Genomic DNA, 25,298 nt, shown 5'->3' with positions numbered 1-25,298 from the left:
GGCACATAACAACAACAACAACAACAACAACAACTTTTCAGTAATAGCTGAGCACCCACCAAGGCTCTTTGCACAGGAATATAAATCTTTTCTACCTACCTTTATGACATCACTCAAAAAGAATGAAAATAGAGTTACAACAAAACCAAACTAATGATGATGCTGGTACACGCTGGCAGGGGCTCAGGATTAGCACCTCACACACCCCTTCACTGTTCTGGCCTGCAATGGCTATAGGCTGTCGGTGACCTCCAGTCACCCAGACATCCACACTGTTGATCACGGGGGACAGGTTCACACTGAGGAACTAAACTGGATGAAGAAGCAGTCTACCAAATCCAGAGGATCTACCAACACCCAGGACTCTTTTCTTGGACCTTGAGTAGTCAGTCAGTCATGCACCACAAGGCAAGGAGAAACCAGAGAACCACTATGTCTGGTCTTGAGATCTAGCCCCTTAAAAGAGAAAATTAAAAAAAATAAATAAATAAAATAAAATTCCTACAAAAGGGCAGCGGTTGACCCACAAGCCTTACAATGTATGGAGATACCTAGCCTAACTTTCCTTTAGCATCATGTGATGCAATTTTCAACTGTACAACACATTCCTTTCCTATGTATAAAAACTATAGGGAAATGCCCGTTTATCCTAAAGAAATTGAAGGAAAGAATTAAGCAGGAATGAATACTGAAATAATGCTAACTGCTGGCATTTTCAAAATAATTCACAGAAAACTAGGCGGCATACTGTTAAGAGATTTCATGGTCCAAATAAGTGAGCTTAACAGTAAAGCAATTTGGAAAAAAATAGCCATCAGCATCAGAACGGGTACTGTGGACAAGTGGCTTTTTTATATCAAACTTATTTTTAAGAATTTCAAATACAGAAAAAGTAAAACAAGATAATGAACATATAATTAATAACTGTACATACTTGATAGATTCATTAATGTTTTTAATTTTTTTATTTTATTATGGGAGGGGGGAAAAAATAAAAGTATTTGCAACAGCAATCATTTTTATGTGTACAATTCAATGATATTACCTGACCCACCAATTTGTATAATCGCCACCACAATCCAATTCCAAATATTTCCATCATCCTTAACAGAAAATCAGTATCTTTGAAGTAATAACTCCCCATTTCTCATTCTGTCACAGTTGGAAATCACTAATACACTTTGGTATTCTATTTCATATATGTGAGATCATATAATTATTTGTCAATTTTTATCTGGCTCATTTCACTTAGGAGACCTTTTGTGATTTTAGTGAAAGTTTATAGAAAGGTTAGGCTTACCTTCATTCATTGTTACATGCTTTCTCCCCTCCCTCCCCTCACCGTCCCATCACTCATGGTATTTTTGAAGTTCAGCCACATCATAACATGTATCCTTTCTTTGGCTTCATCCTAGTGGATATCTATACCACATTTTGTTTATCCACTCATCTGCCAATTGTTTCTAACTTTTAGCTATAATATAAATAAGGTTGCAGTGAAAATTGATGCACTAATATCTGTTTGGGTCCCTGCTGTCAAGTCCTCTGGGAATATATCTAGGAGTAGAGTTACTGAGTCATGTATGTGCTAGTTCTGTGTAACTTTTCAAGGAACAGCCAAATAATTTTTTTTTCCAAAATAATTTTACAATTCTTAACATTCTGCTAGTCTTTCTCTGTTTCCAAATAAAAACTTTTTTTTCTGAACCACATGAAAATGACATCTTAAATGCTTCAGCAAACATTTTCCTAACATCAGTCATGTAAAACACTGCCAATAATTCCACACCATCTATTATCCAATCAATATATATATTTCCCAGTTATTAAAAAAAGTAATTTACAGAAATTTATTTCCCAATCTATCATACTTATCAAGGAACTTTTGGTTGTGCTTTTACTATTTTTTGAGTGGAAACAATCTCTACTTGTTCAGCTTCTGATATTAACTTTTTTTGAGGCACCCAGGGTGGTTAGTTTTAGAATGTCCAATATTCTGGAATTGTTTGGTTGCTCATGTCAATCTCTTATTTTTGTCTTGAGAAGAACTGTTTGACGCCTTTAGTGCGTGGACTGGGTAGGCTCCAGTGCCATTTGGACATGCAGAGGTGACATGTGTAGGGCATTTGCTCAGAAGAAGACCACAAATTGTGTGCCCCTTGTCACAACTGTCACCATAAACCCAGATTTCTCTTGGGTGTGGTATAAACAGAGAAGCCATTCTTCAGTCCCCCTGCTCTGTGCACACCCCAGTGCTAATCAATTTTAACAAAATTATTTCACCTAATGATTTTAGTATCCATTAATGACCTTTGCTTGAACCACTTATTATGTGGAGGTTAAAAAAACAAAGAGTTTCTATCTTTCTTTTTAATCTGCAGACAATTTAGTGTAAAAAAAAAGCCTATAGTTTTATTACATTAAAGGCTTATAGGTTATTTGTTTCTAAATATTAGGATTTACTGCTGACTTTTTTTTTTTAATGCCCTAATGAAATAAAATTTGGTCAAAAAGAGCCCTTCAAGACATTTTCTATGTCCTTTTCCTACATAGAGAATTTGTGGCTTTCTGGAACAAGTTGTTCTTGGTTTACCTTATGTGCTGTCACTAACCCTGGACTCAGCCATTTCTCCGAGAAGCCCTAGTTTTCACTGGATAACTGTGTTTAGTTTACAAGATGTAGGCACTAGGTAAGATCATTGTTACGGAGCTGTCATTGTTTCTACACATGTTCATTAAAAATTCAAAGATAATTTCTAAAAAAAATTTTTTTTAATTTATTTATTTTTTTTATGTGTGTACGGTCAAATTGAATCTGACTGGTACAGGAGGCGATTGTTCCTCCTTCTTCAGCAGAGCATCTGGTGGATTTGAACCACGCACCTCTGGGACTGCAGTGCAGTTTCCTGCCACTAGGCCACCAGAGCTCGCCATCAAAGATAATTTTAAATCATATTTAATGTCATAGTGTTTTTTCCTTTTCTTTATTGAGGTTTGTTTGTGGGTTTGTTGGTTTTTTGTTTGTTTGTTTTTTATATTTTCTCTCATACTCAAACACTCAATCTCCTTGCTGTTGAGCTGGAATCAACTCATAGTTGACCCTCTAGTGGGTTTTTGGAGGCTGTGAATTGCCCAAGAGAAGACTACTCATCTTTCGTTGGTGGAACTGCTAGCAGATTTGAATCACCAGAGATTGACCACTTTTGGGTTAGCAGCACAACTCTCTAAAAACTATGCTAATAGAGCTCCTTTTCTCTTACAGTTAAGATTTTAAAGCTTAATAACAGGAATATGTTTATTTGCTTTACACTAGAATATATACAATACCATTTCAGAATTATATTTTACTCTTATCACTAAGCCTACTAAGTAAATTTCAAGTGTCCTTATACTTTTTGTTCCTTTGTTTTGTGAAACTTTCTATCCAACTAAGAATGCAGTCAGAATGCCATGCTCTAAAAATGTTTGAAAATAAGTACTAAAAGTCAACGCACAAAAGTCACATACTGTAAAATCCTCAGTACAAGTAATTCCATAGCAGAATGGTGGTTGCAAGGGTCAAGGAGGATACAATGGAGATTGATGGCTTAATAGCTACAAGGTTTCACTGTGATGTAACCAAAGGTTTTGGATTGAGATAGTGGTGGTAGTTATACAGCAATGTGGATGTAATAAATGCCACCCACTAAAATGTCCACTTTAAAATAACTCATTTTTGTTAAGTGAATTTCACCTCATTTTCAAAAGTTATTTGATTTCATTCTTTCCTCAGTATTCTATTAGTAATTTGATGTTACTTTGTTTCTGATTTATTCCAGTTTAAAGTTTGCATAAATCATTTCTATTGTTCTAAAGTCAAAGCTTTATAAAAAGTTATAATCAAAAGTTTTGTGTCCATCCTTTATTTACCTTGTTCCAACCTATCACATTTTTATCCATTTTCCGTAGTTTCTGGCTTATTTCTCATTCTTTCCTAAAGAACATGTAAAATATTGTATATGTATTTTTAGGAGAAAACTAGAACACTGCTTCCTGGAAACCTTGCCTTTGTCTACAAACAAAATGCCTGACCACTTTAAATCTGTTAACACTTTGTGATTCTCCCCAAACAGGAATGGATTGCAGGCACTGTTTCAAATCATCTTCCACACACCAGTCTGTCTCCTAGGATGCTGACAGAAGTTTTTCATCACTGCCTAAGTTCTGATAAGACTGTCAGCCACACCCCTTTCACAACTGTCTGATAACATCATGATAGATGGAGAAAAGATGGAAATTGTTGTTGTGTATCAATGAGTAGGAATCAACTTGTAGCTGACCTTGCAGCAGGCTTATAGAGGCAACACAAGAGAATGGGAATCCCAGAACACTTAATTATGCTCATGTGAAACCTACACCTATACAAGAAGCTATTCTCCAAACAGAGCAGGGGAACACAGCATGGCTTAAAATCAGGAAGAATTGTGTAGCCGAACAAATTATTCAAGACACTGGGCTTTATGAAGAAGAATGTGGCATCAAGGAGAGTCATCAACAACCCTCGCTATGCAGATGACAGAACTTTGTTTGCTGAAAGCAAAGAGGCCCTGAAATGCTTGCTGCAGAAGATCAAAGACTTTAATATGAAATACATCTCGACATCAAGGGAAAAAAATCCTCACCACTGTGCATGTAAGTAACATCATGATAGATGGAGAAAAGATGGAAATTGTCAACAATTTCATCTTACTTGGATCCCCGATCAATGTCCTTGGTAGTCAAGAAATCAAATGACAGATTGCACTCTCTAAGTCTGCTGACAATGGTCTCTCCAGAATCCTAAGGAGCAACAATGTCAGCTTAAAATCACAAGCTATGTACCTGAGAGCGAGAGCTGGCCAATGAATAAGGATGACAGACAAATTGATGCTTTTGAGTTATGGTGTTGAAAAAGAGTACTTGATACCCTTTGGACTGCAAAAAAACCAGAGGTATGTCTTGGAGAAGGTGTAATCACACTGTTCCTTAGAGATAATGACGGTAAAATTCTGTTTCACATAGTTTGGGTATGTTATTAAGAGTGTCTATCTAGTCATTGAAAAAAAGACAATGCTTGCAATGGTGAAGGGTCAGAGAAACAGCTGAAGATCCTTAATAAGACAGGCTGACACAGTAACAAAGGACTCCAATATGAGAGATGATGAGGATGGTAGGGTTCAAATCTGTCATTCATAAGATCGCTACGAGTCACTGTCAACTCTTCAGCACCTAACAATGACAACTAAATCACAAGAGAGGAGAATGTCCCTTTTTCTCCCTCGGGACAGCTGGTGGTCTTGAACTATGTGCCAATGGGATGGCAGTGCAACTCCTTACCACCAGAGTGCCCCTCTTCTCCTTGCACAGGGGCCATGCAAATCTCTGTATCATTCCAATTTTAGCATATGTGCTGCTGAAGCAAGCACAAAAGTGCCCATCTTCTCCTAATAACGAATATAAAATCACTTAGTTCCTATCCTGAATTGGTTCCTCAGCAGGAAGATAACTCACTGTTCACATCACAACAGTCTGGCCCCTCTTTTTTGCCCCAACAGGTCATCTTCGGTGTAAGACAAGGACCCAGGGAGTAGGCACCTTCTCTAACAGTGACTCACTTCACAGGTTGGATAAACCAGGCCTTGGCCTTCCCTTGCCTTGTATGCTTAATAACTTGCCTATTTCACTTACTAAAGTACATTAACACCACTGCCGATGTTAGTGATCTTACTCATTTTCTTCACAGCTGTATTCTACATTTGTGTACCATAGTATACTCAACTAGTCTCAGACAGAAAGATATTTAGGTTCTTCCAAACAGTGTTCCTTTAGGACTTTGGACTATTGCTTCAAGGATCTCAAAACATCATTGCTGTTGAATTTGACTGACTCAAAGCTGACCCTCCAGCAGTTTACCAAGGCTATAAATCACATAGAGGGAGACGGCACATCTTTCTTCCCTGGAGTAACTTGCGGATTTAAATTGTCAGAAAGATGCAGCCTTTGATATAAAGCGTAACTCTGCCACCAGAGCTGCCAAGATCAGCACTGTGGAAACGATTAAATGTTCACTACGACCTATCTGATTTTCTCTTAAATCCATCACTTACCCATTTTCCTTGGTCTAGAATTTTCTGAGACAAGCAGGAAGCAGCTGCTGCTACCTGAGAAGGGTGATAATGCACCATGTCGTAGTCAATGAGAGTCAGCTCCATCAAATATTTGGCCAAAGTGTGCTGTTCAACATCAACCTAAGAAAGAATAGCCAGTAAGGATTACAATTATTATCACTCTCTTGCAAAATCCCAGATGAAGGTCTAAAAACTCAAATCCATTGCATATCTCTCTCTCAAAAGAACTGCCTTATTTATTGCACAGTGTACTACTACATGGAGTGTGAAGTGTTTTCTCTTTAGGAGTGATGAGATAAGCATTAAGACTTATCTAAAGAATCTGTTCTAAGTTCATAAGCTTTTCTTTCATTAAGAATATGCAGGTTAATGTTTCTGGGAAAAGACATGAAACTACAAAATTAAGTGTCCCTTCAGGGTGGAAGCACTTACCTCCCCAGCTTTCGATGCTCGTCTTAAGAAGTGTAGGGGCAAGGGTCGACCCAACTCAAACTTCAATTCTTTCAAAATTACAGTTTCCATTTCTCGGATTTGAAAACTGGTATAAGCATTGTCTGTGATATAAACGAAGTCTTCAATATTTGGAGAAAACATTTCCTCATACTTGGAAGCCAACAGCAGAGCTGTAATCCCAACCAGCTGAAGCTTCTTACGAGACACTGGCTGAATCTAATTGAAGTAAAATCATGTCAAAAGTCATACTGGACAGAGGGGTGGTTCCCATACGAGAAACAAATCCTAGAGAACTGTTTACTATCATTACTCATGGCTCTCTTGAAGGCATGAAACTTGACTATTAAATAAGTATTATCCTGGCATCTGTCTTTGATTGAGTACTGTGTAACTGGCACAGTGCTAAGACTCTAACACATTCTCTTATCAAATCTTCAGAAGAATCCTAGGAGGTATATACTTATATTCTTATCTACCAACAGAAACCAGAGGAAGTTACTGAATTAAGAGGACAAGGTATAATTTCAAGCCTGACAATGATGCTCCCGGTCACTGCTGCTCCCTCACTGTCCTGGGCTGAGTGCCTGTGGTAGTCCCAATTAGCACTGAAATTGTTCTGAGTACAAACAAGGACCAACAAAAACAAATATCCAACTAGGAATCTCATGGATGTCTAGGAACAGAGAAGGGGTGGTTCAAACTTTTCCTTTAATGTACAAAAGTACATTCATTCAATTAGAAGAATCATCCAACAACACTTCAATGTATATTTTAGACTAAGTATTTCCTTTATTATTATTTTTACCTAGAGATTTGCTATTCTTACTTTAACTCTAATTACTGAAAATTTTCCTAAAAATTCTCCTAAAATGGCTTTCCTGTCCAATGAAGATTACACACTGAAAACTACTGAACCTATGAATACATAGGATTCTTTAGTATCCCAGCATCATTATTAGAAACACCTATTAATGTATTGTTTGGGCAGAATTTGTATTTAACCTAAACATACATCATAAATGTTGCTGTAAAAGAAATCAGTCTTTACAACAGGGATGTCTGGTGGCTCATGCACAAATCATTTATGATCACATTCTTTCTCTGACTGGTCAGGACCTAGGTCCTCTCAGCTTCTTTTCTCACATTTTTTTTATGTCACATGTTCTAAGCTCACTATATGTACTCTTTTTTTTTAAAAAGTGTCTCCAGCTTACTCTTCTACTTACTTAGTGCTAGCACTGGCTGGAATATTTGTGGTTCTCTAGTTGCATTCCTCATTTTAATTGAAAGAACTTAAGCAAAGAATAATAAACTCTAGAAGCTATGCAAGTATGTCTGACTTTTAGACCTTCTGACAGAATACTGCCTTTGATGAATGATGTGGCAATGTGTTAATACCCCCTTGCACTTTTTAGCTGGTTGAGCTGACAAAAACCTAGGGCTAATCTGCCTCATCAAAGTAAAAGCTTGACATGCTTGTTTTTCCCTCCTCTCGTTAGCACCTGAAGTTCTTGGGCTTTGCATAAAATGACTTTGGGCCTTTCCCTCAAATGTACTGTAGCTTAGCTTTCAATCCCCAAAGCATAAAAGCTGTTTGATGAGTTGCTGCTGTGAAATTTCTAAGCCTTATTTACCTGTAAAAAGCGGTCCATAATGGCGATACACATATACAATGTTTCCTGTAGAAGCCTGAACTTGGAGTGGACTTGAACCAGCCAGTCCACCAGGATGGCACGCATGCGTCCATTGATATCACTTCCATCTAAAAAGTGTGGTCTTATGGACTGCAGAACCTGTTGGTGGAATTAAAATTTTAAAAAGCTGACCTTATTCTCTTTCCTGCAGTGTAGTTAGCTCCATTTTGCTTATACAACCATGATACAAGATCCACTCACCTCAAGCTGCCTTAGATATTGATAGATGTCCTTGACATAGTCACTGCAAAGCTGAGGGTTCTCCCCATCTTCATTATCAATATCCTCAATTTTGCAAAGCAAGGTATCAGAGAAAGCTTGGCATAGATTCTCTTCTCTTGTGGAGATATCCTCAGGTTGAGAAGATGGACCCTATACCAACAAATTAAAGCACATGTATTCCTACTACTTTAGGGTCCCCGGTAGCTCGCTGTGATCGTATAGTGGTTAGTACTCTGCGTTGTGGCCGCAGCAACCTCGGTTCGAATCCGAGTCACGGCATTGTGGGAACAATGGCACGGCAAGGGGTCCAGATTTTAGATACAGTCTTAATGATATATAAGTATGGAGCCAACTAGCTTAAAGATCAGTATCATATGTTGCCATTGATTAACCAGTGTCCTTCTCTAAATTTATGTATGTAATGATCTCTCACAATCTGATAAACTAAATAGAATTAAGGGTAGAATGCAACATCTCCTAATCCCATTTTTATCTGAATTTACTCTAAGACTAACAATTTAAATCTACATTAAAACATCAGGGTTAGGTTCCAGTGCAAAAAAAAAAAGGTAAAACAAAACAAAAACAACTTAAGAAACAGTAACTGGAAACAAGGTCTTCTCCCTGAGCTAGTCTTAAACTGACAGAAGGCCAAGTGAGTAAAAGGTATTTAAAAATTTGAGAGCCTCAAAAGGCTAGAATTAATGAGAAGAGCTGCATGGAACACTAGAAAGAAATCTAATTAAGGTCTCAGAGGGAAAGACTTGAAGGAAGCACAAACGGCCACAGCAAAGCCTGTGCAGAGAACCAGGGAAGCAAGGAAATGAACACAGTTTGAAGAACTGCCATTAGTTTGATTTGGCGAAAACACAGCATGTGAGGTGTGAGAAGAGTGCTGGAAAAGTGACCAAAAATCTCACTCAAGAGCTTAGATTTTATTCAAAGGTAAAGTGAAACCAATGAACAAAGTCAATAAGTATGAATGGAAACAGACGTGCATTTTAATATGCTGATGGAATTTCAGCTTAAAGATTACCTTTTCCCAGAAAACCCACCTATTAAAGGGAAGTCACTACTAGAAATCCTGGTTTAAAGGGTCAAAGATTACTGACCCACTTCTCAAAAAGCTCCTTTCGGTGTTCTAATCACAACTGAACCAAAATTTAGCCATTTCCAAAAGCCTCCAGGATGAGAAAAGAATTCTTCCTCTGACTCTTATAATTTATTGAAAGAAATTCTTTTTGGATTTTAAACAAATTATGAATTATCCTTATACTCTCTCTGACATTCCATTCATCTGTTCAGGCAGATGCCAGAGCCCAACTGGTTAATGATATTCTATCCAGTGTCTGATACATACAAGGTTAAAAAACTGTAGTAGCTAAATAACTATGATAATTTATTTTTTCAAATTGTGGTGTAATGACAAGTAGTAATATATACCATCTCAATAATTTCTGCATGCACAATACACTGTTGTAAACTTTTGAGAGATAAAAGTGGTCTGATGCAGAAAGACCTTTCACAGAGGGAAATATTCAGATGGTCAACAGACACATGTAGAAATGCTCAAAAATCACTGGCAATATGAAAAGTGCAAATCAAAACCACAATGAAATACTATCTCACTCCAGTAGCAGTGGCAAAATTTAACAGGACAGCAAGAAATAAATGTTGGAGAGGATGTGGAGAGATAAACTTTTTTTTTGTTAATATGGCATGCTTCATGAACTTGTGTGTCATCCTTGCGCAAGAGACACGCTAATCATCTCTGTATCATTCCAACTTTAATATGTGCTGCCAAAGTGAACATATACTGGTGGTGGGACTGTAAAATGATACAACCACTCTGGAAGGCAGTTTGGCATTTCCTCATAAAGCTGAACATAGAAATTCCATATAAACCAGCTAGTCCACTTTAGGAATATGCCCTCAGAAAATTAGAAATGAGACACAAATGAAGATTTGTACACCAGTGTTCACAGCAGCATTATTTACCATCGCAAGAACATGGAAACAGCCCAAATGTCCAACCATAACCAAATGGATTGAGAAACTGGTACATTCACATGATGGGAATACTATACAGCATGCAGCAGCAAATGATTTTGAAAACTACTATAAAACTTGGGAGGGACTAGAGAGCACTTTGCTAAGTGAACTAACTCAGTCGCATAATGACAAATACCATAACAAACCATTATTGTAGAAATAGAAATATAACTAGTAAAACACGTATGAGGATCCAAGAGGCAAATGGTGGGAGCAGAAGGGTGAGGATGGGCCTGGTGAGGCTGAGTGGGGTGGTTAATCATAGGGTGGTATAATTTGACAGGTGGAGGGAGGGGTGGTAAAGGAAATGGGAAAGATTTGGTGTGGAAAAAAATGTATACGAACTTTCTAAGCAAACCAATATAAGAATTTCTTTAAAAAACACCTACTTGCTGACAACTAAAATAAAAAGTAGTCTGAGAATGAAATTCTTCAAATTAAATTAGCAAATGATCAACATGGGTGGTTGTTATGTCCTGTCCAGTCAAATCAGACTCAACATATAGAGTCATAGCTGACCCTCCAGTGGCTTTTTCACAGGCTACATGGGAGAAGAATTCTCTTGTGGACCAGCTGATGGATATAAGTTGGCCTGCCTTTGGACTGGAAGTGCAACTCCATATTCCATAGGTGATCAGAGTCCCCCAAGGATTATCAGAGACAATTAAAAAGTTGGTACAAAAACAATGAGGATGTGAAATTTTGCCTAATTTGAGAACCTCTTGTTTGCTGAGGAGTTGATGGAGAATGAGTAAAAGTTACTGAAGTTCTAGTACAAATATTTACAGACTAAGCTGGGGGCACTGAGAGAAGAATCTGTAAAGTGATGATATGCAAACACACAGGCAGTAACAAACTTTTATAAAAATGCGGGCTTCACAGGGGAGGGGGTAAAGAAAAAAGTGCAACAATGAATGAATGAAAATCCAAAATCTCTGTAAATGTTAATTAAAATTAATAAAATAAAATTTTTAAAAAGGCAGGCTTCTTTTATTTACTAAATTTGTAATACAGTACCAATAAAGTGCAACAGGAGAGTTGTTGTTGTTATGTGCCATCGAGTCATTTGCGACTCATAGCGACCCGATGTACAAGAGCCTTAAATGCCATTCTATCCTGTGCCAATCTCGTTGTCTCAAACACATTCATTCCCACCACTCCACTCACAGAATCGATCCATCTCACCAAAGGTCTTCCTCTCCTTCGCCTCCCCTCCACTCTCCCAAACATGATGTCCCTCTCCAAGGAGCAGTCCCTCCTTGCAACATGCCCAAAGTATGTCAGACGAAGCCTCAGAATCCTTGACTCCAGGGAACATTCTGGCTTCACCCTCTCCCGGACAAACCTGTTTATTCTCCTAGCAGTCCATGGTATATTCAACATTCTTCTCCAGCACCACAACTCAAAGGCATCAATCCTCTTTCTATAATTCCTACTCACTGTCCAACTCTCCGATGCATAACACGTAACTGCAAAGACTATAGCCTGGATCAGGCACGCCTTAGTCTCCAGCCTGATGTTGTTGCACTTCAGTACTCTTGAGAGGTCCCTCACAGCCGACTTTCCTAATGCAATTCATTCTCCTGATTTCCTGGGCTGCTGTTACCAAGAGTGTTGACTGTGGAGCCAAGCAAACTAAAACTGTTAACTATCTCAATCTCTTCACCATCCATACTGATGCTGCCCAGTGGTGAGAACCTTTGTTTTCTTGATACTGAGCTTCAATCCATATTGTAGGCTGCAGTCCTTGACCTTCTGCAGCAGGCGCTTCAGGTCCTCCTCAGTTTCAGCAAGCAGGGTTGTATCATCTGCATAACGCAGGTTGTTGAGATTCTTCCACCAATCCTGATGCCACATTCCTCCTCATACAGCCCAGCGTCTCGGATGATCTGTTTTGCATACAGATTGAAAAGGTATGGAGACAAAATACATGGGCCCCTTTCTTGATTTTGAACCATCCAGTGTCTCCCTGCTCTGTTCTGATGACTGCCTCTTGAAAAAATTGGATTCCAAGAGATTCATAATTTGCCTAATTAAGTAAAGACACAGGGATATAATTTTTTTTTTTTACTTTATTACTTTAAATGAAAGTTTACAGAGACTTAGGATTTCTAGTCATTCATTGTTGCACTTTCCTCCCTGTTCACCCCCTCTCACATAGATACAATATTGCTGCATTTGATCTGGCTCCATTTCATGACGACTGATGTACAACAGAAAAAAGACAATGATAGATACGATACAGAGGCACACACAAAACCTAGAAAGAGAAAACAAGTTCCCTGATAATAACAAAAGACTGCAGTCAAGTCTATTCCAACTCACAATGACACTTTAACTAAGACGAAGCAGAACCAGCACATAGGGTTTCCAAGGCTGTAAATTTTTATGGTAGCAAACTGCCACACAGTTTCTCTCCCAAGGTGCAGCTAGGGCGTTCAAACTGCTGAGTATTTTAAGCACTGGCTGTTACAGAATTAGCCTTTGAAAAGTTGTAGCTGACCCTCCACTGAGGTTCTGTAAATCACATGGGAGGAGACTGTCCGCCTTTCTCTCCAGAAGTAATTGGTGGAGCTGAATTGCCACAGAGGTGAGGCCTTTGACTCAGCAGCACAAACCATCCCTACAGACTACACCATCAGAGCTTCCTTAATCAGCCTTAAAGAGTGCAATTTTGGAGGTAAGAAAATAGTAAAAATGAACTGATTTTATTTTGTGTACCTCCTATACTTTTGTATTGCTTGATTTTTTTTAATGACTATGTATTTATTTCTCGCATAATTAAAAATAATTTTTTAAAAAAACATGAATTGCTGTGCTTATTTCCCTGTTATACACTAAGAAAAGATGGGCTATAAAAGATCGCTATACAGCAAAAGATGATCATGGATAGGAAGATTCAATATTGTGAAAATGACAATACTACCAAAGGCAATTTAAAAGTTCAATGCAATCCCAATACAAATACTACTCTAATTCTTCAATGAGATGGGAAAGACAATCTCCAGTTTTATTTGGAAAAGAAAGAAGCCCAGAATAAGCAAAGCACTCCTTAAAAAGAGAAACAAGGTAGGAGGCATCTCACTCCCTCATTTCAAATCCTACTACACTGCCGTAGTGGTCAAGACACTGGTACAACGACAGACACACAGATCAATGGAATAGAATTAAGAATCCAGAGATCAGCCCATCTATCTATGGTCAACTGATTTTTGACAAGGAGATGAAATCAGTTAAGTAGGGAAAAGATAGCCTTTTTTGACGAATGGTGTTGGAAAAACTGGAAAACTATCTGCAGAAAACTCAAGCAAGACCCACACCTCACTCCATACACAAAAATTCAAAGTGGATCATGGACCTAGGACTAAAACCAAGGACTATAAATGTCATTAAAGAAAAGCTTGGAAGAACTTTAGAAGTCTTAATCCACAACATAAACAGTCTTCTAAGCATCCTGAAAAATCTACAACCAGGAGAGGATAAAATAGATGAATGGGACTTTCTAAGAATCAAATTCCTATGCACATCCAAAAACTTCTCCAACAGGGTAAAAAGGGAAGCCACAGACTGGGAAAAAATATTTGGTAATGACATGTCAGATAAGGGACTTATATCTAGAATTTATAAAATACTCAAGCACCACACAAGATAAACAACTCAATTACAAAATGGATATGAACAGACACTTTACCAAAGATGACATTCAGATGGCAAACAAACATGAAGAAACATTCAAAATCCCCAGCTCTAAGAGAGATGCAAATCAAAACAACTATAAGATACCATCTCATACCAGTAAGAATAGCAAATTTTAACCGAACAGAAAACAACAAATGCTAGTGAGGTTGTGGAGAAACTGGAACCCTTAATCACTGTTGGTGGGAGTATAAAACAGTACAACCACTATTGAAGACAATATGGCGCTCTCTCAAAAAGTTGCAAATAGTTATACCATTTTCCCCAGCAATTCCACTACTGGGAATATACCCCAAAGAAACCATAACTGCCACCCAAGTAGATATATGCACACCCATGCTTACCGTGGGTTTGTTTACAATAGCAAAGACTTGGAAACAACCAAAGTGCCCATTAACAAATGAATGGATACAGAAGCTGAGGTATATTCACACAACGGAATACTATGCTACATTGAAAAAACAAGCTCATGAAATACTATACAAAATGGGTGACCCTGGAGGACATTATGTTGAGTGAAATATCTCAGTCACAAAAGAACAAATACTGCATGGTGCCACAGTTGTAAAACGGGACTGACATCGGGGTTGAGGGGAGAGTGAGGAAGATGGGATAAATTATGTATACTGCACTGAAACAGGTAAGAGAAAGAACTGTTTAAAAAGGATTTATGATAGGGTGGAAGAAAAGCGCAGGAGGGAAAGGCCCTCTATGAGGTGGATTGATTCAGTGAATGGGGTAATCGGGATGGAGTGTCAGAGACAGTGAGACTGGCGCAGGACAGAGCAGAATTTAGAGCTGTTGTGCATGGGGTTGCTATGAGTTGCAAGCAACTCAATGGCACATAACAACAACAACAATTGTCATGACAGGAGTCTAGAATGAAGGCTGCATAGTGGAGTGGACTTGGTGGGAAGGAATGTATAACAATGAAAGAATTTTTCTTTTACTTTTCAAAGTGAAGAGCGAACTGGGGGTGGGGGAAGTTGGGCAGGGAGAAAAGTGCAACAATGAATGAATGGAAATCTAAAGTCTCTGTAAACTTTCATTAAAATTAATAACAAAAGAACAAACATCACTATACTTGAATAATAACTATCGCTGAATTTGGTATTTAAATTAAATCCACAAGCCTCATAATTCATCAAATATCTAGCTATGACTCCCCAGTATGTCTTCAAGGCTCTGTTTCTATAATGGTGTCTTCTACCCCACTCTTTTACTACTTCAGCTATCAACTTATCCGGGAATTTTTGAGTCTAGAGTATGTGGTTTGCTAAACTCGTTTTCTTAGAGCCCACAAAACAAGTGGCCAGTAAAAAGCCTTCTTTTCAAAACATTCATTCATGAGTCAGCAAAACTTACTTCTCTTCCTCAAAAATTGTAGGAAATAAGCATCTGGCAATAATTGCAAACAGCTGAAATTCATTCCAGGTGTATGCATCCTCCCCAAAGAATAAAACCTGCCTGCTAGTTTTACAGAGGAGAGAGGGATCTCAGTCAAAAGCGTGGGGGCATCTGCTTCCATGGAGGATGCTATAAGCTGTCCAGAGTTTAATGCTCTGGGAAACTCTTATGCATGGAACTTTCACAACTCCAAGCAAGGACTGTAGATTGCAGTGACCACATTAGTTGTTGGGGGCTGCTGACTCGATTTTCACTCCTACAGATCACACGTGACAGAGTAAAACTGCTCCATAAGCCTCTCTTTGGAAGCCCATCACCAGATCTTTCTCTTACTGTGTAGCCAGGTGAGTTCCTTCTGCCAACCCTTAGGTGAACACTTAACCATGGCATCTCCAGAGCTCCTTTATGTACACAGAGCAGGTGACAAAGCAAAATCAACTCAGTGACTGGCAGATAGAAAAGCAAAGCGCAAAAAAAAAAAAAAAAAGCAAAGCACTTCACCTGCCAGGGAGGGTTCTACCTGAGTTATAGACTTAATGGTCTTTTCCATAGTATAGTCCTCAGAAAAAAGATTTTAATTAAAAAGAATTGTTGTTCACTAATGCCTATTGTCTTCTAAAGGTCAGAATATCCTATGAAGTCAATTTTTCTATGAACTGAGTTTAAAAAGAAAATTATCTGTTGAGTCAATCCCAACTCATAGCAATTCTTTTGGACAGAGGAGAACTGCTCCACAGGGTTTCTGGAATCTTTCCAGAAGCAGAAATGAGTGGATGCTGTATTCAAGTTGCTGCCCTTTTAGTCAGTGCTTATGACATCAGGGCTGCGTTCTGTAGTCCTTAATTCTTTATCCAAACCTTTGGCCTCTGTCATTAAGTCTTACATGAGTTTAGGTCTGTTTTATCAGAAGCTAGAGAAAAGGGAATCAGAAAAAAAACACACAGAGCAGTGGTGTAAAGGGAATCGAGAAGGAATGGAGTTGTAAAAGCATGGGAAGAAACAATTCCTTTTATTTCTTCATTATTTTTTCATTTCTATTTCACTGTTTTTATTTTATTCTTACTCTTTTATTCTAATAATAGTATGTAACTGCAGAAAGACCTTTGATAATTTCAAGGAAAGGGAAAAATCTAATATAAAGCCCAACACAATACTCAACAATAGCTACCATCAATATTTTGCATATAATGCATAATTTCAAAAGCAAATCTGGAATTAAAGTGTATATACTGTGTTGTAAGCCTGATTTTTCTACTTACTGCAACAAGCACAGCATGCTTCTAAATATTTTATGAAAACATATTTATGGTTGCATGGTATTTTGTTAAACAGTTTTAACTGGCTGTCTAGAATAGAGATTTTCCCTAGTACACGAGATAGTCATTACAGCACTGTGTTAAAATCCTCTGAACACATTCTTAAGATAAATTTAAAAACAGATTTACTGGGTATAAGGAATAAACATATGGAACACATTGCTAAATTATCCTGAAATGTGAAAGGAACCATAGTCAATCATCTGCCTAAAACATAGTTCAACGATCAAGAGAGATCAAGTTCTGAAAACTTACCTTTGGGTTTATTATTTATGATTCATTCTCACCACTGGGCCCATTGGCAGCATCATGATAGATGGTGAAGAGACCGAGAATGTTAACAGCTTTAATTTGCTTGGCTCTACAATCAAGACTCTTGGCACCAGCAGCCAGGAAATTAAAGATGAACTGCATTGGGAAAGTCTGCTGTTAGAGGAATCTCCAAAGTACTGAAGAGCAATGATGTCAGTCTGGAGACTAAGTTGTGCCTTATACAGGCCATGGTCTAAGCATCAGAGAGCTGGACAATAACTAGAGATGACAGAAGGGAGAACTGATGCCTTTGAGCTGTGGTGTTGGAGAAGAATATTGAATATACCATGGACTGCTAAGAGAATGAACAGGTTTGTCCTGGAGAGGGTGAAGCCAGGCTGCTCCTTGGAGGTAAGGATTCTGAAGCTTCGTCTGACATACTCTGAACATGTTGCAAGGAGGGACCAGTCCTTGAAGAAGGATCTCATGCTTGGGAGGGTGGAGGGATAGCACAGTAGAGAAAGATCTTCCATGAGGTGAACTTAGTCAGTGACTGGAGTAATGGGGTTAAGGTGTTTCAGAGATAGTGAGGATGGCACAGGAGAGAGCAGGGTTTAGGGCTGTTGTACATAGGGTCGCTATGAGTCACACAAGTGACTCAATGGCACATAACAACAACAACAACAACAGAAACCTTCAAGAAAATCTTAAAAGGAATGTTATTCTATTGTGGGCTGAACAAGAGAATCTATTTGGAGGCGAACAAGTCAATGAGTCCACTAGTTCTAATTCTAACTGTATTACTAGTCCCAGAAACTACAACTTAACTACAACTTATAAGCACTGAACTCTGGCTTTATCTTGTTCTTACCTAAATTCAGGTCTCAGATTTGTGAGCTTCTAAAGTCTCTGTAGATAAGCACATATTTATAGTGAATTATTTTAGTACAGCCTACCAAACTGCACTATGAGAACACTAAATTTATTTTGATATTAAGGTAATTAACTTTTGTTCTTCAAAATTTTAACAATAAATTATTATGCCATCACTAAAAAGTAATAATTGCATTAATAAAATGTATTCATTTCCTACACATTTGCTTTAAAGTAGAAAAATTATTAAATTTTAATGATGGTAAAGACATTTTTGAAGACTGGCTAAAACTGACTAGAAGATACATGAGTAAATTCAGAGTTGCCTACCTTTGACGCTAACATTTCCATCTGTACTGGTTTCACAGAAGCAGTAGGTTTTAGCTGTTTCTTGGCATTTGTTGCTTTGATGGCTTGAACAGGTACTTTGTCATTTTGAGGTTTCTACAAGGAAAAAGGAACATGAACAGGGCAAGGTGGCAAGCTTTACCCACAGTGATGTTTAGCAACAGCCTCTGCATGGACACCTAGAGTCCTTATGTCTATTACCTTAGCTACTTGTGTGGCTCTGGTTGTAACTTTATTTCCAATTTCTTCTAAGACTCCCCGCCTAGTCACATGACTTTTTGTTTTAGAATTCATTTCTTTGCCAACATTTTCCAAATTATTGGACACCTAAAAGGAAAAAGAAGAGTTCAAACAACTTAAGATCACATATTACTTACTAACATCAGATACGCAATTGCAGAATTGTTCTGGGAAAGGTCGATATTTCAAAGAAAGAAAAGGTACTTAATAGAGGAAGATAATCAAATGGGTAACAGACACATGAAGAAATGCTCCAAATCACTGGGAATAAGAGATGTAAATCAAAACCACAATGAGGTACCATCTCACCCCAGTAGCAGTGGCAAAGTTTTACAGGATAGCAAGTAATAAATGTTGGAGAGGATATGGCAAGATAGAATTCCTATACATTGCTGACAGGACTCTACAATGGTACACACACTCTGGAAGGCAGTTTGGTGCTTCCTCAAAAAGCTAAACATAGAAATTCCATATAACTCAGCTATTCCACTGCTTGGAATACACCCTGAGAAAATGAGAACTGAGGCACAGAGGCTCGTACACCAACGTTCACAGTAGTGTTATTCACCATCACAACATGGAAACAACCCAGATGTCCAACCACAAAAGAATGAATTGAGAAGTTTGGTACATATATACATTGGAATACTATGGGAGGGACTAGAGAACATTGTGCTGGGTGAACTAACACAGCCCCACAGGAATAAACACTGTATAAAACCATTACTGTAGAATGAGTATGAGGATCCAAGGGAGTATGGGGGTGAAAGCTGAGGGGTGAGGATTGGGAAGGGTGTTAATCATAGGGTTGCACAATTCGACAGGTGGGTGAGGTGAAGTAAATGGGAAGGATCTTTTGTGAAAAATAATGTATTCAAACTCTGTAAATAAATCAGAATAAATTTTTTTAAAATTAATAATTCTATTTGAAAAAAGGTACTTAAAAAGGAATTTTAAGCCTAAAAATGCTATTTGTGACTTATGATTATACGTAAATCTCCCACTAATCTTCCTGTGTCTATGATGTGCCATTCTCCCAAAGAGTGGCAGGTGGATTTGAACTGTGTACCTCTGGGATTACAGTGCTGCTTCTTACCACTAGGCTACCAGAGCTCCCGCTAATCCTAGAAAAGTTCTTTTGTGTTTTAGTGAGGGCCCTTCTGTTAGATGCCATCAAGCTGGTTCCAACTCACAGCTGACACTATTATAACAGAAATATACACTTCCTGGTCCTACATCATTCTCACTATCACGTCTGTGATGTCATGAGAAACTTTAACAAAACTGGCAGATAAATGAGTTGTCTTCACGTAATTCCAAATCACTTCATAGAGATCCCTTTAAATATAAGTCATTTGTCTGAAACTTCCTTTACAGAACTTGTTACAATTGTTGTTAGGTGTCGCTGATCAGCTCCAACTCATGTACAACAGAACAAAACACTGGCAGCTCTAGGCCATCTTGACACTTTTTGGTATGCTACCTTCCACTGAAGTAGCCCCTGTGTCAATTAATCTGGTTGAGAATTTTCTTCTTTTTCACAGATTTTACCAAGCATGGTGGTCTGGCTCCTTCTGATAACAGGTCCGCAATATGTGAGACAAAACTTCTCCATTGTTGCTCCTAAGAATAGTTCTTGAAGTACTTTTCCCAAGCAGATTTGTTTATTCTTCTGATATATTCAATATACTTTGGCAACTCCATAATTCAAATGCATTGATTTTTCTTCATCTTCCTTTATTTATTGCCCAGCTTTCTTATGCTGATGAAACAAATGAAAATGTCATGGCCTGGGTCAGCACATTTTAGTCCTCAGAGAGAAATTTTTGCTCTTTGGCAACAGACTTGCTCAATGAAATATGCCATTTGATTTAACTGCTGATTCCATGGATATTGACTATGGATCCAAGTGAAGACAATTCCTTGACAACTTCAATTTTTCTCCATTTATCATGTTGTTACCTTTTGGTCCAGGTGTGAATATTTTTCTGCATGTGAGATGTAATCCATACTGAAGGTTACACCATTTGAGCATCAGTAAGTGCTTTAAATCCTCTATATTTTCAGCAAGTAAGCTTATGCCACAGGCGACTCAATGGCACAGACTGTTAATGAACTTCCTCCAATCCTAATGCTGTATTCTTCATATCATCCAGCACCTTGGGTTATTTGCTCAGCATAAAGATGTAATAGTACTATGAAAAGATACAATCTTGATGTATACATATTTGAATAACTGCCTCTTAGTCTATGTGTTAGATAAGCACAATCAAGAGCTCTATTAATTCCATTCTTCTCGATGTATAGTTTATTATGATCCATCAAGTCAAATGCCTTTACATTGTTAATAAAATACAGGTAAACATTTTTCAGATATTCTTTTAGCCAAGATCTATCTGACATCAGCAGTGAAATTTCTCATTCTATGTCTTTCTGGCAGTTCTTTGTCAATGTTCTGCTCCAACTATTTATAAATTATCTTCAGATAATTATCTTAAAATTTTTCTTGCAGTGATATTCATGATGTTGCTCACTAATTTCCACATTCTGTTGGATCACTTGTCTTTAGAATAGGCACAAATATGGATCACCTCCCATTGGCTGGCCATGTCTTCCAAATTTCTAGGCATAGATGAGTGAACATTTCTGGTGATATATTGTAAGAATACTTAGAAACAATTTTCTTGGGTAAAGCAATTTTAGTTCTCAAATTTAAGGATGGTTGGAATTACAGGAAAGGAAATTCATCAGCTGCCCATAACTTGCTTTAGATATGTTTAATAATAAAATTTGCTAGGCAAAATAGTCAATGCAAAAAGTTTCATATATAATTATTTAGTATTTTATGAGAAAGTGTAGCTTATTCTATCCCTAAGGACTGTGAGGTTCTAATCTTAAAAAAGGCATCAACAACAGGGTCTTGAGTAGACTTACCAGAACAGACAGAGTGGCAGTGGAAAGTTTCTTGAGTAGAAATAATTTAAGAATTAAAGAACTTTATGTTGTTGTTGTTTTGTGCCGTCGAGTCGCCTGCGACTCATAGCGACCCTATGTACAACAGCCCTAAACTCCTCTCTGTCCTGTGCCAATGGCACTGTCTCTGACACTCCCATACCAATTATCCCAGTCACTGAATCAATCCACCTCATAGAGGGCCTTCCTCTCCTGTGCTGTCCCTCCACCCTCCCAAGCATGATGTCCCTCTCTAAGGACCGGTCTCTCCTCACAACATGTCCAAAGTATGTTAGATGGAGCCTCAGAATCCTTGCCTCCAAGGAGCCACCCGGTTTAACCCTCTCCAGGACAAATCTGTTTGTTTTCCTAGCAGTCCATGGTATTCTCAGTACTCTTCTCCAGCACCACAGCTCAAAGGCATCAGTTCTCCTTCTACCCTCCTTGGTCATTGTCCAACTCTCTGATGCATAACAGGTGATTGCGAAGACCATGGCCTGTATCAGACGCACCTTAGTCTCCAGAGAGACACCACTGCTCTTCAGTACTTTGGAGAGGTCCCTAACAGCAGACTTTCCCATGGCAATGTGCCTTTTAATTTCCTGGTTGCTGGTGCCAAGACTGTTGACTATGGAGCCAAGCAAACTAAAGCTGTGTACAATCTCAATCTCTTCACCATCCATCCTGATGCTACCAATTGGTCCAGTGGTGAGAATCTTTGTCTTCTTGACATTGAGCCTCAATCCATATTGTAGGCTGCAGTCCTTGACACTCTGCAGCAGGCGCTTCAGGTCCTCCTCAGTTTCAGCAAGCAGGGTTGTGTCATCCGCATAACGCAGATTGTTGATAATTCGTCCACCAATCTTGACCCCACATTTCTCCTCATATAGATTTTTTTTAAAAGGTCAGTTTGATTTAGATATACTGGTAAACTGAACACTGAATGTATGAAAGTAATTGTTAAGTGCCATCCATTTGACTGTGACTCATAACAACCACATGTACAACAAAACTAAACACTGGACAGTCCTTTGCCATCTTTATAATCTCTGCCGTGCTTAAGACTTCACCAAGCATTAAGTTGCTTCACTATGTCAACCCTTCTTGTTGAAAGTCTTTCTCTCCTTTTCTAAGGACTGGCCCTTCCTGACAACATGCCTAACATCAAATTTCATCATCCTTTCCTTTAAGGAGCATTCTATTTGCATTTCTTCCAAAATAGATTTGTTTGTTCTTCTGGTATTTCTATTCAAGCTATCGAGGGAGCTCTGGTGGCTTATAATAGTTGTTGCTGTTGGGTACCACTGCGTCTGAAGTGACCCACAACTGATACTCCAGTGAGTTTTCCATGGCAGTTAATCTCACCAGTAAAGACTGCCCATCCAGCACTGCCAACCCAAAGTTAAGTGGTTTGAATTAACCACCTGCTCTGCAGGAGAAAGATGGGCCATCTCCTCCCATGAGATTTATTGCCTCTGAAAACTTGCTGGAGTTTTTCAGAAGCTGGAGCTATGAGTCGTTTCCTACTTATCAGTACAAAACAACAATTCAACCTATCAGAATTTTTAAGACCACATTCTACAGTATTTCCAACAGCAATTGCTAAATTAAAAAAAACATCTATTGAAAGCTTAATGTTTATGGTCAAATTGATCTGAAAGGAAAATGGGCAGCTTTTAACTGGCCATTTAGCTGTTGTTAAATGCTTTAAAGTTGGGTTGATTCAAGACTGACTCTCATGGGATTTCCAGAAGTAGTAAATCATATGAAAAGGGACAAGTGCCCATCTTTCTCCCTCAGAGCAGCTGGTAGATTCAAACTGTGTGTCCTTGGGTCTCAGGTTAGCTATTTAGCTAGAATGATGGAACTCAGGTGGGTTAGGCCCTCTAGGTTTCAGCCAATGAAAAATTGGTTCAGATACCATTCAAACCCAAATATTTTATTTATATATATATTCCTATATTCATATATTTGTATATTTATTTCTATATATCTGTATTCCGAAATACCCTAACATTTTTATTTCTGCAAAAATGAAATGTTATTTTCTGTCAGACTGCTATACTGATCCAAATTATATGTAAAATCTCCACTACGTTTTAGCTAAAGAATTAATTTTCTCAAAAGGACAAGTCCAGACACTGGTGATTTTTGCCACGACGACTCAGTGTTTAGAAATAAAAGGAAACGCCAGATTAAACCTTCAGAACAATTTACTCTCGCTGGAGTCCTTTGCCCCATTCCTGAGCTCTGAGAAAAGGAGGAGGAAATTTTTCCCAATTTTGCATTGTGACAGGCTCAACCACAAAGAACACCTGAGGGTTGCTCACTAAATGCATAAGGGGGCTCGGAGGACAGTACTCACCAAGCAAGCCTCGACTCGCTTTGCCGTATCTCTTGCACCCTCTGGGACGGAACCAGAAGGAAAAAGGGAACTGGAGACCGAACCGAGATGGGGAGGGGCTGGGCTGAGCAGTCGGCCTCGGGAAGCCCCGGAGAAGGGAAAAGCAGCGAGAGGGAGTTGGAGGTGGCGTGGCAGAAGCCCCTGACCAGTGTGAGGGGGGTTGCCGGGCCCACTTACCGTCGGCCGTCGGAGCAGCGCCATTAGTGAGGAAAAAGGTAAAAGTGACAGCCTGACCCGGGAGAGGTCGCAGACTGAAGTGGGTGGTCACAAACTTCCGTGACGCCGTTGGGCCTAATTTCTAGATCAGCACCGCCGGGAATAAGCGTCTTCTCCAGGATTCAAATGCTGCGCAGCTCGCGGCCCCATTGGGCGACCGTACGTATAATGCCTTCTTCTCATTGGCTAAATGAGGAACATTAGCGCACGCTCATTGGTTGATTTAGACTCGTTTGGTTGTCATAACAACTTGTGGTTTTCTGCCTACTGTCTTTAAAAAAAAAAAAAAATCCCGACCTCAGAAAACGAAACGGCCAGTAGAGAAGGCAAACTCAGGACGCCTTTCTCGAATTCTGACAACCTTCATCTATGTACATGTATGCTGACTGGGGAAGTAATGGTTGGCAGAAGTTAGTTGGGAGGAACCAGTGGTGCTTGGAGGACATCCTGCTTGAAGGGTGGAGGGTCAGCACAGGAGAGAAAGACCCCGGATGAGATGGATTGACACAATGACTGTGGCAGTGGGGGACAGGTATGTCAGAAACAGAGATTGGTTCAAGATAGGGCAGGATTCAGAATTATTGTTCATAGGGTTGTTATGAGAACTAGTCAGACCTAGTCGACTCAACAAGCACATATTATGTTCAGGGAACAATCGTATATGGATCAATAAATATTCTTCAAACATTATCAGGACATGACGATGATTTAAAATGAGAATGTGTAGCTTGAGCCTTGAGCAGCAACGTGAATAAATAGTATTAGGGTTGCCTTGGAAGAGAAGAGGGTAGAAGTGGTGATTAAGACCTCAACAGAAAAAGGAAAGGTCCAAAGTCCACAGCTGAAGTAAGCTTCATTTGGGAATGAATAAGCTTTCTTTCCATTATTATTCTTAGTCTTTAAAAATTACAATTTACCTATCCCTTAATCAGACACACACACACACACACACACACACACACACACACACATACACACATTACAGCTTCTGCTTCTATATGGCATGGGAAGATGTTTAGTGTGTTAA

General features: G+C 38.7%; 1 protein-coding gene and 1 non-coding gene across 2 annotated transcripts in view; one reads left to right on the top strand and one right to left on the bottom strand.

The window, feature by feature from the left end:
- Positions 1 to 24,345, bottom strand: part of CCNB2 (cyclin B2) — a 28,574-nt gene extending 4,229 nt beyond the window's left edge. The window contains exons 1-7 of the mRNA XM_006902777.1: positions 24,233 to 24,345; positions 18,661 to 18,786; positions 18,442 to 18,555; positions 8,495 to 8,665; positions 8,234 to 8,392; positions 6,579 to 6,815; positions 6,126 to 6,266 (exon numbers count right to left, since the gene is read on the bottom strand). Coding sequence (XP_006902839.1) covers positions 6,126 to 6,266; positions 6,579 to 6,815; positions 8,234 to 8,392; positions 8,495 to 8,665; positions 18,442 to 18,555; positions 18,661 to 18,786; positions 24,233 to 24,256 — 972 coding nt within the window. The 5' untranslated portion in view covers positions 24,257 to 24,345. The remainder of the gene's footprint in view (positions 1 to 6,125; positions 6,267 to 6,578; positions 6,816 to 8,233; positions 8,393 to 8,494; positions 8,666 to 18,441; positions 18,556 to 18,660; positions 18,787 to 24,232) is intronic.
- On the top strand, positions 8,723 to 8,794 carry TRNAH-GUG. The gene has a single exon. It is a non-coding gene; the product is annotated as a tRNA-His (tRNA).
- Positions 24,346 to 25,298: the final 953 nt, after the last annotated feature.

Source organism: Elephantulus edwardii, unplaced genomic scaffold (assembly GCF_000299155.1).
Source record: "Elephantulus edwardii isolate Elephantulus edwardi_28Jun2011 unplaced genomic scaffold, EleEdw1.0 scaffold00449, whole genome shotgun sequence".
NCBI classification, from domain to species: Eukaryota; Metazoa; Chordata; class Mammalia; order Macroscelidea; family Macroscelididae; genus Elephantulus; species Elephantulus edwardii.
This window is presented reverse-complemented; position numbering and strand designations above follow the sequence as displayed.